Source organism: Arvicanthis niloticus, chromosome 2 (genome assembly GCF_011762505.2).
Source record: "Arvicanthis niloticus isolate mArvNil1 chromosome 2, mArvNil1.pat.X, whole genome shotgun sequence".
In the NCBI taxonomy this organism is placed as follows: domain Eukaryota; kingdom Metazoa; phylum Chordata; class Mammalia; order Rodentia; family Muridae; genus Arvicanthis; species Arvicanthis niloticus.
Window position 1 is genome coordinate 98,861,564 of NC_047659.1, and position 14,214 is coordinate 98,875,777.

Here is a 14,214-nt window from a genome sequence, read left to right on the forward strand (position 1 = left end):
AGCTGATTTTTCATCTTGCTTTGGTCCAGTATTTCCTTACTATGATGTTTTGGAATGGTAATGTATATCCTATGATGTTAGGAGTATGCGATCTGCTTTTTGATTTTGTAGGAGATTACAATTAAGTGATTGGATGAATCTCAGAAGAGACTTTGAACTTTAGACTTTTAACATTATTGAGACTATTATAGACTATGGGACTTTCGAGGTTGGACTAAATGTATTATGCATTATGTCATGGCTAGGTATGGCCCCCACAGACTCACATGTTTAAGGGGGCCAGGGAGTAGAATGTGGTGGTTTGAATATGCTCAGCCCAGGGAGTGGCACTATTAGGAGGTGTGGCCTTGTTGGAGTAGGTGTGACCTTGTTGGAGTAGGTGTGGCCTTGTTGAAGGAATTCTGTCACTGTGGAGATGGGTTTTGAGACCTTCCTCCTAGTCACATAGGAGATAGTTTTCTGTCTGCCTTGGTTGAAGATATAGAACTCTTACCTCCTCCAGCCCCATGTGTGCCTGGGTGTTGCTGTGCTCTCACCTTGATGATAATAGACTGAACCTCTGACTCTGTAAGCCAGCCCCAATTACATGCTGTCCTTTATAAGAGTTGCCTTGGTCGTGGTTTCTGTTCACAAGTGCATGTATGCACAACATGATAATGTCTATGTAATATGTTGCTTTTTAAAAAATCAAAACTAAGCTATGGCTGTTTAAAGACAGCATGTCACCAATCCCAGAGTCATAGACTATTGGGGGCAAGCTCTGTGTCAGCTCTGGGTCACTTGCAATCTGTGGCATGGTTTGCCCATGGGCATTGCTGCAGGGACTGTCCCACCTGTCTTCTAGATTGCTCTGAGGAAAGACATGAGATGTGTTTGCCTCTAAGTGCCCTGCAGCTGCAGGTAGAAGGCATCTTCAGAATGTGGAGAGCCTGTTCCTCACAGAACTGCAGGGGCTCAGGAGCTCTGGGAGTAATGATGCACCTGCAAACTGACAGAAGTGTGGAGGCCACCACCACCCTCCTTGTTGCAAATGTCCTTTTGAAATATGTTCTAGGCTATAGCTCCTGTCCTATTAATTATGTCACAGACCCAATAAAGCTGAATAATTAATGATCACGGGGCACTTGCAGCTATAAGATGTCACGAAAATGTCAAGGAGTACAAATTACTCCATGCGTTAGGTAGAAATGGTGCCTTACCTGTGTTCCACGATGGGGAGGTTAATTTCTAGGAGAGTTAAAAATCTTTCCTCAGGAGCTAAGGTGGGAGGAGTACTGAGAGGAAGAGAAGGAGTAAGGAGAGGAGGAGAAGAAGGAGAGGAGAAACTAGGTGATGAGAGAGAGAAAGAGGGGGGAGACAGGGAGGCAGATGTTCACGTATCTCCACTAGTCAAAGATAGTTGATATATCTAGGTTGGGTAGTGGGTTACACCTCTGATTGAGCATTACCAAACTTATAAAGCCTTTGATTAACATTTTTTAAAAAAAATGTATAAGTGCAAAAAGGAAAAGGGGGCATGGGATAGGGGTTTTCTAAGTGGGGGGGGAATGGGGAAAGGGGATGGCATCTGAAGTGTAAATAAAATATCCAATAAAAAAATGAAAAAAAAAATCTTTCCTCAGAAGGCTGGACTGTCTCAAACACATTTTAGGAGACTTGGGTTTGTGTAGCCTGCAGCATTTGAAATACCAACGGCTGGCTGCCACTTGTAGCCATGAAAATGAAGTCACCTACCACATTTTGGTAAAAGTTTTTTTTTTTTTTTTTTTTTTTTTTGTTTTGTTTTTGATTCTCTCTAGCCGAAGGCAGTTTGGGCCCAAGGGCAAAGAAGAGGTGAAGATCATTGAGCACCAAATGCAGTCACTCAGGCTGATGTCTCATCTGGCCACAGCCCTGGCCCTGACCTTCACCAGCAGGTGAGATGGCTCTGGGGATGCTTCTGTCCCAGGAAGCTGTTAGTGGGGTAGGACACAAGACTCATTTTCTAACTGTGGGAAGGATAGGGCCTTGGTGGGGTGGCAGAATTTGATCCAAGTTCAAGGCAAAACCCAAAACTTAACTTAGTGTCCAGATGAGTGGAATCCACAAAGGATTCATGGATATTATAACTAACAGATGGGGGCTGTACTGATGACTCGGCAATTAAGAGCATGGCTGGTCTTCTAGAGGATCTGGGTTTGATTCCCACCACTCACAATGGTGGTTCGTGACCATTATGAGCTAAGGATACTCTTAGTTAGGGTTTTACTGCTGTGAACAAACACCATGACCAAGGCAATTCTTATAAAGGACAACATTTAATTGGGGCTGTTTTACAGGTTCAGAGGTTCAGTCTATTAACATCAAGGTGGGAGCATGGCAGCATGCAGGCACACATGGGGCTGGAGGAGCTGAGAGTTCTACATCTTCATACAAGGTAGACAAGAGAAGACTGTTTCCCACATGGCTAGGAGAAGGGTCTCAAAGCCCACCCCCACAGTGACACTTTCTCCAACAACGCCACCCCTACTCCAACAAGACCACACCTCCTAATAGTGCCACTCCCTGGCCCGAATAGGCTTATTCAAACATGATGAGTTTATGGGGGCCATATCTAGCCACAGCATAATGCAAATACATTTAGTTCAACCTCAAAAGTCTCATAGTCTATAACATAGTCTATTAGATCCCAGTTTCTGGGGATCTAATATTCTCTTCTGGCCTCTGTGGCCACAAGGCACTCTCATGGTGCACAAATATGAATGTAGACAAAACAGTAGGACACATAAAATAAAACAAAGTAACAGATTTGAACAGTTAAAGTACTTTCACCCTCTGGTAAAGTTTCTAAATGGACAATAAAGCTTTGAAAACTAGATCAAGGTGTGTGTGTACTAGAGTCTGTTGGGGGCAGAGGCAAGGTGCTGAATAAAATCACAGTTATGGTACTGTAAGCGCACATGCACGCTCACCTTCACCACAGGCTTCAGAGTACTTTTCCTTTAGATTTATTTGTTTTGTGTGCATGACCATTTTACCTGCATGTATGTATGTGCACCACATGTGTGCCTAGTAACTGAGGGGGACTGAAGAGGGCATCCAATGCACTGAAACTGGGGTTACAGATATTCTGAACCATTATCTGGGTACTGGAAACAAACCTGGTTCTCTGAAAGAGCAGCTCTGAACTGCTGAACCTCCTTTACAATCCTCTCCACAGGCTTTTAATGAAGCCTTCAGATGCTCCTTCTCCCAGCCCTGGGGCAGGGCAGGGTTCTGTGTCTTGCGTAGCTGTAATCCCTACATCCTAAAGACAAGAAACTTTGAGGTTTGCCTAAGATCACAGAGCCCAAGAGGATGTGGATTAGGAAGAAAACATCAAACTTTAGACCTTTCTCCTGTGTTCTTTTTTTCTCTAATGTGCAAATTCTGCTTCTCAGTGGGGCTGCCACAGTCAGTGTCTGGGTAACTTATAGCCCATGTTTGTTGGAAAATTTACATGAATGAGGAAGGATTATAAGAAGATGACCATGAGAGATTTTGCCATGTCTGATGTGCTACTGACCTGTGGGGTACCAGAGTTATTGGACCTGGCTGGGGGAATGGAAGTCCAGCATTCCATTTCACAGAGTACCGAGAATGAAAAAAAAAATCACTGTTTTAGTCCAAGCTCCCTGAGAAAAACAAATCACTCACACCCAATATCTATTATTTAAATGTTTCTGAACATTTCCCCCAGTACTGGGGTGTCTTAGCATGCTACTCTGTTGCTGTGATAAACTAGTAACCAAAAGTAAGTTGGGAGGAAAAGGTTTATTTGGCTCACATGTCTGTATGTTAATCCATCTTTGAGGTAAGTCAAGGCAGAATCTATGGAGGAACATTGCTTACTGGCTTGCTCCCCTGGCTTACTCAGCTTGCTTTCTTATACAACCCAGGATCACTTGCTGAGTAGTGACACCACCCACAGTGGGTTAGGCCCTCACATATCAATTGTCAATCAAGAAAATGGCCCAAAGACTTGCTTACAGGCCAATTTGATAAAGGTAATCTCTCTTTCCAGCTGACTCTATTTTGTATCAAGCTGTCGAAAACTAACCAGCACACAGGATTGACTGATAGGCTGCTGTGAATGCTGGCTAGTGCTCTACCACTGAGCTACTTCTTTCTGAATTTAGGTAGACTAAAACACACAAATTGTAGTGTACAGTTTAGTGAATCTGGGCAAATATGAACCGTTGTGTAGCAAACACTCTAAGTATAAACCATTTTCATCACCCCAGGAAGCTCCTTGGGTCCCTTGAAGTTGAACCTCACTTCACCATCATACTGAGACAACACACATTCTGATTTCTATTTCTGTAGCTTGGTTTGGTTCAGTCCAGTAGAGACAGGCCAGAGTTCTAGCTTTAGGTTTCAAGGTGAGAAATGACAGGTAATTGACACAAATTAATATCCAATCACAGAGCCATTATTGTGTGTCAGGTGTGGTACTGTGCTGTTGAACACATCACCCATTCAATTGCTCTGAATTCTTGACTGTTGCTTGTTTGTTGTGTGAATGTGGGCACATGTATGTTGTGCATATGAGGAGGTCAAAGGTCAACCTCAGGGGCTTCCCTCCCTTCAGCTTCTAAGGAAGTAGCATATTCTAGTTTGTGGCAGCATGAACAAAATTGATGCTGGCTTCTCCCCTCCCCAACCTGCTTTTCATTTTCCGTCTCCACAAAGGTTATCAAACCTAGCTATGGATTTGTCTTCCAGCTTGCATGGATACGTGCTGCTTGTCAGTTGGCTTCAGGTTTCAGGGTCTGGGTAACTTGAAGCTTGACTGGTGAGATACTCAGGGTTTTGGTCCCTGCTCAAGCAGAGGGGTGGGCCAGGTCTTTAGTATACAAGCCTGGAGTCAGTCAGCAGGAGAAATAGCTCTGCAGCCAGGGTCAGCTGGCCCTGCCTTTCCTCCAGAGTCTTGTGACTTCACAGTGGAAAGGCAGGCAGCAGAAGTCAGGTGGGATGGGGTTTTGGGGGGTTATATAACTTGATCCCACAATTTGCTACTTGTGTGACTTGGAATTCTGTCTCAATTTCTCCATATATAAAATAGCAATAGTCAGGAGTAGTAAAGCTCCTGACTTAGGAACTTTTAGTAAAGATCGAATGGGGGACGATTTGGATGTGCTCAGAATGAAGTCCTGGACACTCAGTACATTTGGGTGGTGTGGGCATTACCCTCAAGATTCCTCAAACTTTCTTCTTTTTGTATCTGAGTGTCGCGTTTTATTTATTTCAGCATTATTCATAGTTATGGAGTCAACCTTATTGTACTTCAACTGGAGAATAGAGAAAATATGGCGCATAGTCCTCTAACTTCCTATTCTTCTATTCTGCCATTTCCCATTCCCTGACGGTTGGGTTTGCCCCCCCTCCACATCTCAACTGACCTCCTTAGCTCCACTCGCTTACATCTACCTCCAAGCTGCACCTCCTGAAACAAAGTAAGTTATCACTGGGACTTTCAAGTACTTTCGTTCTGGAGAAGCTAAAGCTCCCTTGTATGGTCTTGAAAAGTCTTCCCTCTCTCTCTGGAAAAGTCCCTGTCCATCTGTCCATGTCTCTTCTCTGTTGGGTCTACTACTGGACCCTGAGTTCCAACACTGGGCTCACATGCCTCCTGCCAGGCCCCTCCCATCAGCTGCATCCATTCCCCACACTCTTGCTTTCATCCTCCTAGACAAAGCTCTTCCAAGCCATCTCCTGGAATCATTGCATGGTAACTCTTGGTTGAGGACCTGATTTGTGTGAGCATAGAAGTTGTGGGTCATTAATTTGGTGTCTTCATATCTCACAGTGCCTGGCTCTGTGTAGGTTAACTCAACTAAGGGGATAAAGTTACCTTGTTCAGTGACATCACATTTGGCCAAGGCATTAGTTAGAGTTTTGCATTTAAACCATTCTGATAGTCTGTGAAGCAGAGATTTCATGTTGTGAAGTTCAGAAGTTCCTGGCCAGGGAAACTGGGGATGGATACCTCCCTTTGGAGCCATCTAGTGAGATTTGCTATAAAAAGAAATCTCCTAGCTTAGAAAGAAACTAGCAACTTTTTAAAAATCCTATTTGTAGTGTACTAGCTCAAAAGAATGTCTGGATCTGCCTCTTATTTACTCCTGACCAAATGGGCATCCCAAGCAGTCTGGGCTGGGTTCCAGACCAGAGGTGGAGGTAGGGGCATAGAAACACTCATGTCTTTCAGCTGGATTTAGTTATTCTCTGGAGAAATCTTCCCACTTGGCACCTGTGAGGATAAACTTCAGATAAATGCTAATGCATATTCAAGTGCTTATAGTGTATCAGACACTGTCTTAAGATTCCTCATGTACTGACTCTTTCAACATCTCGAGATAACTCAGCAGAGCAGAAGTTTGTTCAGTGTGCGCGCACGCACGTGCATGTACATATGTCTGTGCCTTTAAACGCAGAGGCCAGAGGAGCACATTGGGTGACTTCTTCTATCTCTGCCCACTTTATTTACTTGAAACAAAGCCTCTCATTGAACAGGGTGCTCACTCTTTGTGCTAGGCAGGCTGGCCAGTAAGCTCTTAGGAATCTGCTGCCTCTGCCCCCAACACTGAGGTTGCAGGCACACATGCCCTTGCTATGTTTTACTTTTTAACATGGGTACTAGGGATCCAAGCTAGGCTGTCTGGCCAGCAAGCCCTGGGGATCTGCCTGCCTCTGCACCCAACCCTAGCTAGCCCTTCCCTTGTTACATATTTACCTAAGAGAAAAGAAGCCATGTGCCTTCTTTAAGATGCACACATAAAATTTCGCAGCCATTTTATCTGTAATAGTTCTAAATAGGAAATAAATGAAGTGTTCATCAGTAAGCAAATACACAACTGAAGGGTAGTGTATGTGCTGCATAAAATGGGATACTAATTGTCAGGAGAGAATAGCAGTGATTAATCAGTGTTGTAACAAGGATGAATCTCAAAGCAAAGCACTAATTGAAATAACAAAGGTATGTCACATGTGGTACAGTCCTACTATGTCTATAATGAGTGACAAAGAGCATGTCCACAGTGACCTTGGAAAGGGGCTGGAAGGAGGGATAGACTGCAGAAATGTGTAGGTAATTTTGGGGTGCTATTGAAAGTGTTTTGTGGCTTGACAGTCTTGTAAGAATATACAACCATCAGATCTGTGTGAAAGGCTCGTTTTGAATGAATACTAAATTATTCCCCAATAATGTTGATAAGAAAAAAAGCTTTAAGATGAAACCAGTAATGAAGCTTATAACATGTGTAGAAGATCTACCTCTCTGTATGTGTTATCCCTGTCTCTCTTTGTATACAAGCAGTGAGGGTTCCTCAAAGGATGAAAAAAGGAAGTGGGGGTGCTCTATAAGGAAAACATTCCCACATCACCTACACAGTGATACAACGTTATTTGAGGGAAGTATGATAGTCAAGTATTTTAAGTCCTAGAACAATCACTAAAAATAATGTAGTGTGTGCTGGTTAATTGCCCAGCTCAGACTGTCCTGTGGGGCATTGTGATGATTAATGTGGAAGGGCCCAGCCCACTGTGGGCAGCATCAGCCCCTGGGCAAGCCTCTCCTGCATTACATAAGAAAAGTGGCTGAGCAGTGGCACAGGTGAGCGCCAGTACACAGCTTCCTCCATGGTTTTTCTGCTCCAGGTTCCTGCTTGGAATTCCTGCTCCGACTCACTCAGTGATGGATTGTTATCTGGAAGTGTTAGCCAAGTAAACCCTTCCTTCCCCAAGTTACTTTTGGTCATGGTGTTTATCCCAGCAGTAGAAAGCAAACTAGAACATTGTTTAAAAGTTAATGGTGAATATCTGGTTTCTCTTCAGAGCATATCAAATTTCCCCCTTTTAGAAGTTAATGAATAAAGACGACACTGATTAACATCCCAAACTGGATAGGGATGCCATGTGATCATACTTCAAAGTACGAGTCTGGAACTTTCCAGTGAGTTTTAGATACTAAGACTGTTCTACACTTAGTATATTGTCCACCCTTGACTTTAATGCCCATGTCTGAGGATTTTTCTGTGTCCTAGAGTTTGGCTGAATAAGGAGAACTCAGCAAAGCTTTACACTGAGCATTATACAGTTATACAGTAACTTGTTTTTAATTATTTTTATTTTATGTATATATATATATATTTTACTGATTCATTGTACATCCTGCTCACTGCCTCCCTCCCTGCCACTTCCTCCTCCCACAATTCTTTCCATCTCCTCTTCCTTTGTCCTCCGAGTGGGTGGGGTGCCCCTGGCTATCCTCCTACCCTGGCACATCAAGTCTCTGCCAGGCTAGGTGCATCCTCTCTCACCAAGGCCAGACAAGGCAGCCCAGCTAGAATAATTTCACGTACAAGCAATAGTTTTCCAGTTGTTCAGACCCACATGAAGACCAAGCTGCACATCTGCTACATATAGTCGGGAGGCCAGGGTCCAGCCCATGTTTGTTCTTTGGTTGGTGGTTTAGACTCTGAGAGCCCCAAGGGTCCTGGTTAGTTGACTCTGTTGGTCTTCCTGTGGACTTCCTATCTCTCTAGAGGCTGCAGTCCTTCCTTGTATTATCCCCTAAGAGTCTCCAAACTCCATCCACTGTTTGACTGTGCATGTCTGCATCTGTCTGAGTCAGCTGCTGGACTTGGTTTTTTTTTTTTTTTTTTTTTTTAAAGAAACTGAGGATGAGACCATAGTGAAGATATTCAAAGAAGAGAGAGAAAGAAAACCTAGCCCTCTTTAACTATGGCCTTTTGAGGAGGTAGGAGGACACACAGATGGAGACCAACAAACATGGCATTGTATAGTTGTTGTACCCACAGATGGTTGAAAAGTAAAAGAAACTGGTAAAAAAAAATTAGGGAAGGGATTAGTCATATCTGCATTAGCTTCTGGCCACTGATCTAACTCTGCTTATCTCTGGGAATCCATTCCAATGCCCAGTGGATGCCTAGAGCCATGAATGACAGCAAACTCTACACATACTGTATTTTTCTATAAAACTATATTTTTCCATAATGCCCATAATAAGTTTATTTTATTTATAAAATTAGATAAGAAATTAACCACAATAACTAATAATGAAATAGTATAATTATAGCTATGTATTGTAAAGATGTTCTGTGGATCTGATCAATGTCTTTCACAATGTCTGATTGTACTGCACCTGCTGTTCTTACGATGTGAACTGGTGTAGTGCCTTTGAGGTGAGCAGGTGAGAGGAATGATATAGGTATTGCACACAGGGCTGGGCTTCCATGCAAAGGTGACCTGCATATAAGCACCAGCCCAGGACAATAGGCAATTGGATAACTAAGACTTCTACAAGTCACTAGTGAGTGGTTGGGATGGATACAGTATGGACAGTGTGTGAGAGATCATTGTGCTCCAGATAAGGTGCAGAGAGATGCTAGGAGGTTTTAGCTGCCCAGAGACATGTACGGTTTAAAACCTACAGACTGCTTGTTTTGAATCTTCCATTGAATATTTTCAGATCCTAGCTGACCACATTTAAGACTGTAGAAGGCACAACTATAATCCATAGACTTGGTGGCCTAAAACAGCACAGAGCTGTGTTTTACAGTTCCAGGAGCTGAAAATGCTTAAAATTAGGGAATCAACAAGTCTGCCTTTCTTCAGAAGGCTCTAGGGAGAACCTGCATCCATGAGCTTTTTAAAGCTTCTTGGGGCCATCTCATTACATGTCTTGTCCCTTCCTTTCATCTTCAGAGCCAGCAATGTCCATTTGCTGGATCTCTGACTCTTCCCTCCTCTTCTTGTCCTCCTGTTCTCTCTTGAACACAGACACTTCTGTTCACGTTACCCCAGCTGTGTACCCCAGGTCTCTAATCACAGCTCCCAAGTCCCCTTTGCCATATGAAATGACATATGCACAGGCTCCAGAGCAGGAATATCACCTTCTTTGGGGACCATTACTCTACTATACAATCCATTCCAGAATTCCAGTAGAGGAGGATTTTAAATAAATAGCAAGTTTTCAAGGCATGCAAAACTTTTGAAAAATAATGTGGAACCAGACCCTATACATAGACAGAGAGGAAGAGAGATAAGCATGGTGCAGAGAGGGAGACGACGGAGCTTAGGAAATGACTGCAGAAAAGCAGAAAGTGAAGGAGAGCCTTCGAACAGGGAGAATGATGTAGTAGAGACTGGTGGTTGTAGGCTTAGAGGTGGTACCAGGAGATAGTTTTGTAGGGAATTCTGGGTAATAACTGGAGCTCATGGATGCTTCTTCCATATGGGCTTGACACACTACTGCATCCACCACACATCTCTACTTTGTCTTACAGGCATGCAGGCTACATCCTGGATGAAGATATCTTCCAGGGAAGGGAGCTCATCAACAGACGCTCGCTACAAGCACTGATGGCTGGGCTGAAAGCCTACAGTACATGGGAGACCGTCAGCTGCCTGCAGGACTGTCGTGAATGCACCGGAGGCATGGTAAGCTCCTAAGATGAGCAGGCCTGCCCCAGAGTCACCAGATCTGCAGGGTTCTGCACTGGACAGTGTGCATGGGGAGAGGGATGTGTTAGACAAAGCAAACCTTTGAATCTTAAGGACACTGTCACTGCCCTCACACTCTGGGAACTTAATATTAGCTGTGACTGTGCTTATCACTTTGTATGGTGTTGCAAGTACTGATGTAGAAATGCTCGGTGTGTAGTAGTTGGCCATGAAGATCACAGGCGAATGTCATTGAATTTGAAGGCTGTGATTGACAGGATAGGAGATGCCGTTGAAGATTCAGATAATCAAAGCTCTGCCCCAGGATTTAGTCCCACGGGTAGAACAAAGGAAATGACTCTAAGAGTTTCCAGCTCTGGGAAGAAGGCAGAGACAGAGCATTCACAGGCTGCAGCAGTGTCTCCAGCTCCGGGTCTTAGCCTGGACTATGCAGAGAGGGACACTGTGAGTGATAAAGTGCAATGCGAGTCTCTGGGAGTTGAGGGGCTCAGAGAACAGCTGTGTTGTGTTGCTTGTCCTGAGATCTGTTCATCCCAAATAGGGTATGGACGACGGACCAAAGAAATGCTTCTGTCCACGTCCAGTTTGGTGAGCCAGTGAGTGAGTCTGCTTGGTTACCTAGAGGGGCATGGGTGGCACAAAGGCATCCACGTCACTGAAAAGCTCACCACTGGATTACGGAGGTGTGCTAACATGCCTGGCATTTGTGTGAGTCCTGGGATTTGAGTTCAGGTCTTTACGCCTACACAACAAATGTGTTTACTCACCGATCCATCTCCCTAGACCCACAGTAATGTTTATTCTTTATAAAATCCTTGCTAATTGTGCAATCCTTGCTTATGTCTGGGTGTATTCCTCTCCTCCTTCTTCTGCCCTCCCTGACCCTCCTCATTCCCCAGGTATAGGAGACAATCCATGAAAGTTGCATCCCTGGGGTTCCCCTGTACATTTTCATGCAGCCCCCTCGAAAAGTCTCCTCTCTCCAGCAACTGTCTTTTACTTTTATAACTTTGGAGTAAGATCTTGTGAGCTGTATAACTTTTGTTCACTTTCTGGGCCTGGCAAGATTTGGAGCTTCTGAGTCTTATGAACCTTCCTTCTCCAGGAAAGAGTCTTCAGTTTGGAGAAACATTTACATAATAGGATGGGACCTGTATCAGGCTCTCCCACAATTCTGGGAGCTGAGTAGGATTCAAGAAGACTGTGTTAGACAAAGCCAGTGAGAAAGTGGGCCCGACGTGTGTGTGTGCGTGTGCGCGTGTGCGTGCACACGCGCGCGCAGGGAATGTGGATGTGACATTGTGGATCTGTGACTCAGTGTCCAAGCATTAGCTTTGGCAGTAATCAGGGTTCAGTCCAAATGGAAACACAATATTGATAACCCCTAGAAATATAACATTTCAGCCACACACAGTTTGAATTCAATAGCTCATGCAGCTCCCAAAGGACACTTTCCAGAAAAGATGGACAAAAAACACAAGCCCCTATTGGTCCTCTGATCTAAATTTGATGCTGAGCGTATTGAATATTGCCTAAAATACTTGTATAAAAAAAAAAAAAAAAAAAAAAGAAGAAGAAGAAGAAGAAACTTTTTATCTTTAATAAAGAAAAGGTGAAAAGAAATTCAAGGAGTGTTCTAGAAAATCAAAGGGGAAGGATGTTTGGAAGGCTGTTCCCTGGAGTTGCGGAACCCTGCAGAGAGATAAGTGGAAGGGGACAGAGCTTCTGGCAGAGCTGAGGGGCTTCTCCATGAGCTGTTTGCTGGCTCATCAGAAAGCCAGAGGTGGCTAAGTAGAGGTCTACCCAGTACGGTGAGAGTGCTGGAAGATACATATGTATCCTCCCTACAGAATGTTTTGTGGGAGACCCCTGGGAAAGGGTGAATGAAGAGCAGTGACCTCTGACATTGGAGTACACCTGTGCAGATCCTCCAAGGTAGCCAGGGCAGTGGCTTGTTCTGACTTCCCTTAGAGACCCAACAAACCAAAAGACTTCTTTCCCCTAGAAGCTATTGGGGCTTGCTGTCCTTTCAGATAGGAGAACAGCAGCATCTGGGAACAGAACTGGAGATTCTAGACTAAGGCTGAGTGAACAGGTTGGAGGTGGGATCTGAAGGGACAGGTGGGGGGGGGGCAGGGGGACTGTTCAGGAGGGGATGGCCAGGCAGGGCTGGAGCCTCAGCTGGCTCAGCTGGTGTCCCTGTGAGAGATCCCTCAAACCCAAGATCTCCTCACCCACCTGTGATCTTCCAATCATCTTGCATTCCTCCCTCGGCTCATCCTCTTTACTGTGGTTTGAATGTAGTTTTGTTTCCATTGGGATTGAAGTGACCGGGGCTGTTAAGAACATTTAGGGTCATGAAAGTTTTTCTTGATAGATGGGGATGGCTTAGTTCTAGGAAATAGGAGATATGGATGAAATTTTAAGCTCTGAATCATGGCTTGGTCTTTCTGGCCACTGACCCCTCTCACCCCATTCTGAAGCTAAGAGTCTGTTTAGGAGTTATCTCATGAAAACAAAGGATGGTTCAATGGTCAGGAAATCTGATGAGATTTAGGATATTTGCATCAAGAACTGGTGTCAAAGACCAAATAGTAGAATAAAGTATGTTCCAAGCACCCTACTGTTTAGGAAATCACAGGTTTTAGGAGCCTTGTGCTATGAGCTGGAGGTGGAGACCCAACATCCCCTTGTCTTGGACAGATGGACTGATGGACATAGGAGAATGAGTAATGAAAGGAGTGAATGGGTGTCCTGTGTATCTATTTTCTCTTATTCTTATAATTTGAGATTAATTTATAAAATTCGTGTCCCCTTTCACCTTTCTGTGTGTTGTTATTTTACTTCAGACACTTAAAGAATTTTGGAGTGTGTGTGTGTGTGTGTGTGTGTGTGTAAGCTAATGGCTGACGCTGGCTGCCTTCCCCAATCCCTATCCTCACCTTTGTTATGAGTTAAATTTTCTCTTGACACTTTTGTATATGACTATGATGCAGCTAATTACTCTCGCCCTCTTCTATCTCCCTCCCATTACTGTTCATTCTGCCTCTTCCCTACAAATCCTTTGTCTACATTTATATCTTTTGTTTTATTTTATGACCCACTGAGTTTAACCAAGGCTACCTGTGTAACTGTGGTTGTAGAACTGTCCTTTGGAGCCTGGTGGGTATACAACTGAAGGTCATGATTTCTTCTTCTCCAACATCCATCAACAGGCAATAGTTCCATCTGAGTCCTCCCCATCCATGGATGGCTGCTGAAAAGCTCAGCCTTGTTCAGGCCCAGTGCAGGTGATCTCTGCTGCCATGCGTTCGTGAATTCTGTGTTACACTCAGAAAACAGTGTTTTGTAGCCCTTCTTTCTATCACCTGGCTCTTATATTCTTTTTACCTCCTCTTCTGGATAGCCCCTGAGCATGAATACATGATATAAATATTTATGGCCGCATGCTCATCAGTCATGGCTAGAGCAGCCGTGAGCCTCTTTCACTGCAAAGAGAAGCTTCCCCGATCCAGGCTTAGGGTAGTATGTATATATGTATAAATGCAAATCTTTAGAAGATAGTATTATGTGATGTCAACCTATGAAAACAGCAGTAGTAAGTCCTCCCATCCTTATCTCAGGGCCCATAACCTCCTTGCCACGAGTCTTGGAACAGGTTTAAAGTACCAATCATGAATTCTCTGCTGTGGCCTTAAATCTATTCAG

At 44.1% G+C, this 14,214-nt stretch overlaps 1 protein-coding gene across 3 annotated transcripts in view; it reads left to right on the forward strand.

Moving 5' to 3' along the window:
* Acoxl (acyl-CoA oxidase like) overlaps positions 1-14,214 on the forward strand; it is a 281,145-nt gene that overhangs the window by 127,428 nt on the left and 139,503 nt on the right. For 2 of the 3 annotated variants that reach the window (XM_076929722.1, XM_034495836.2), the window contains 2 exons: positions 1,800-1,916; positions 10,329-10,482. In XM_076929722.1, the coding sequence (XP_076785837.1) occupies positions 1,800-1,916; positions 10,329-10,482 (271 nt within the window). The remainder of the gene's footprint in view (positions 1-1,799; positions 1,917-10,328; positions 10,483-14,214) is intronic. The other variant, XM_076929723.1, reaches the window with a different exon arrangement.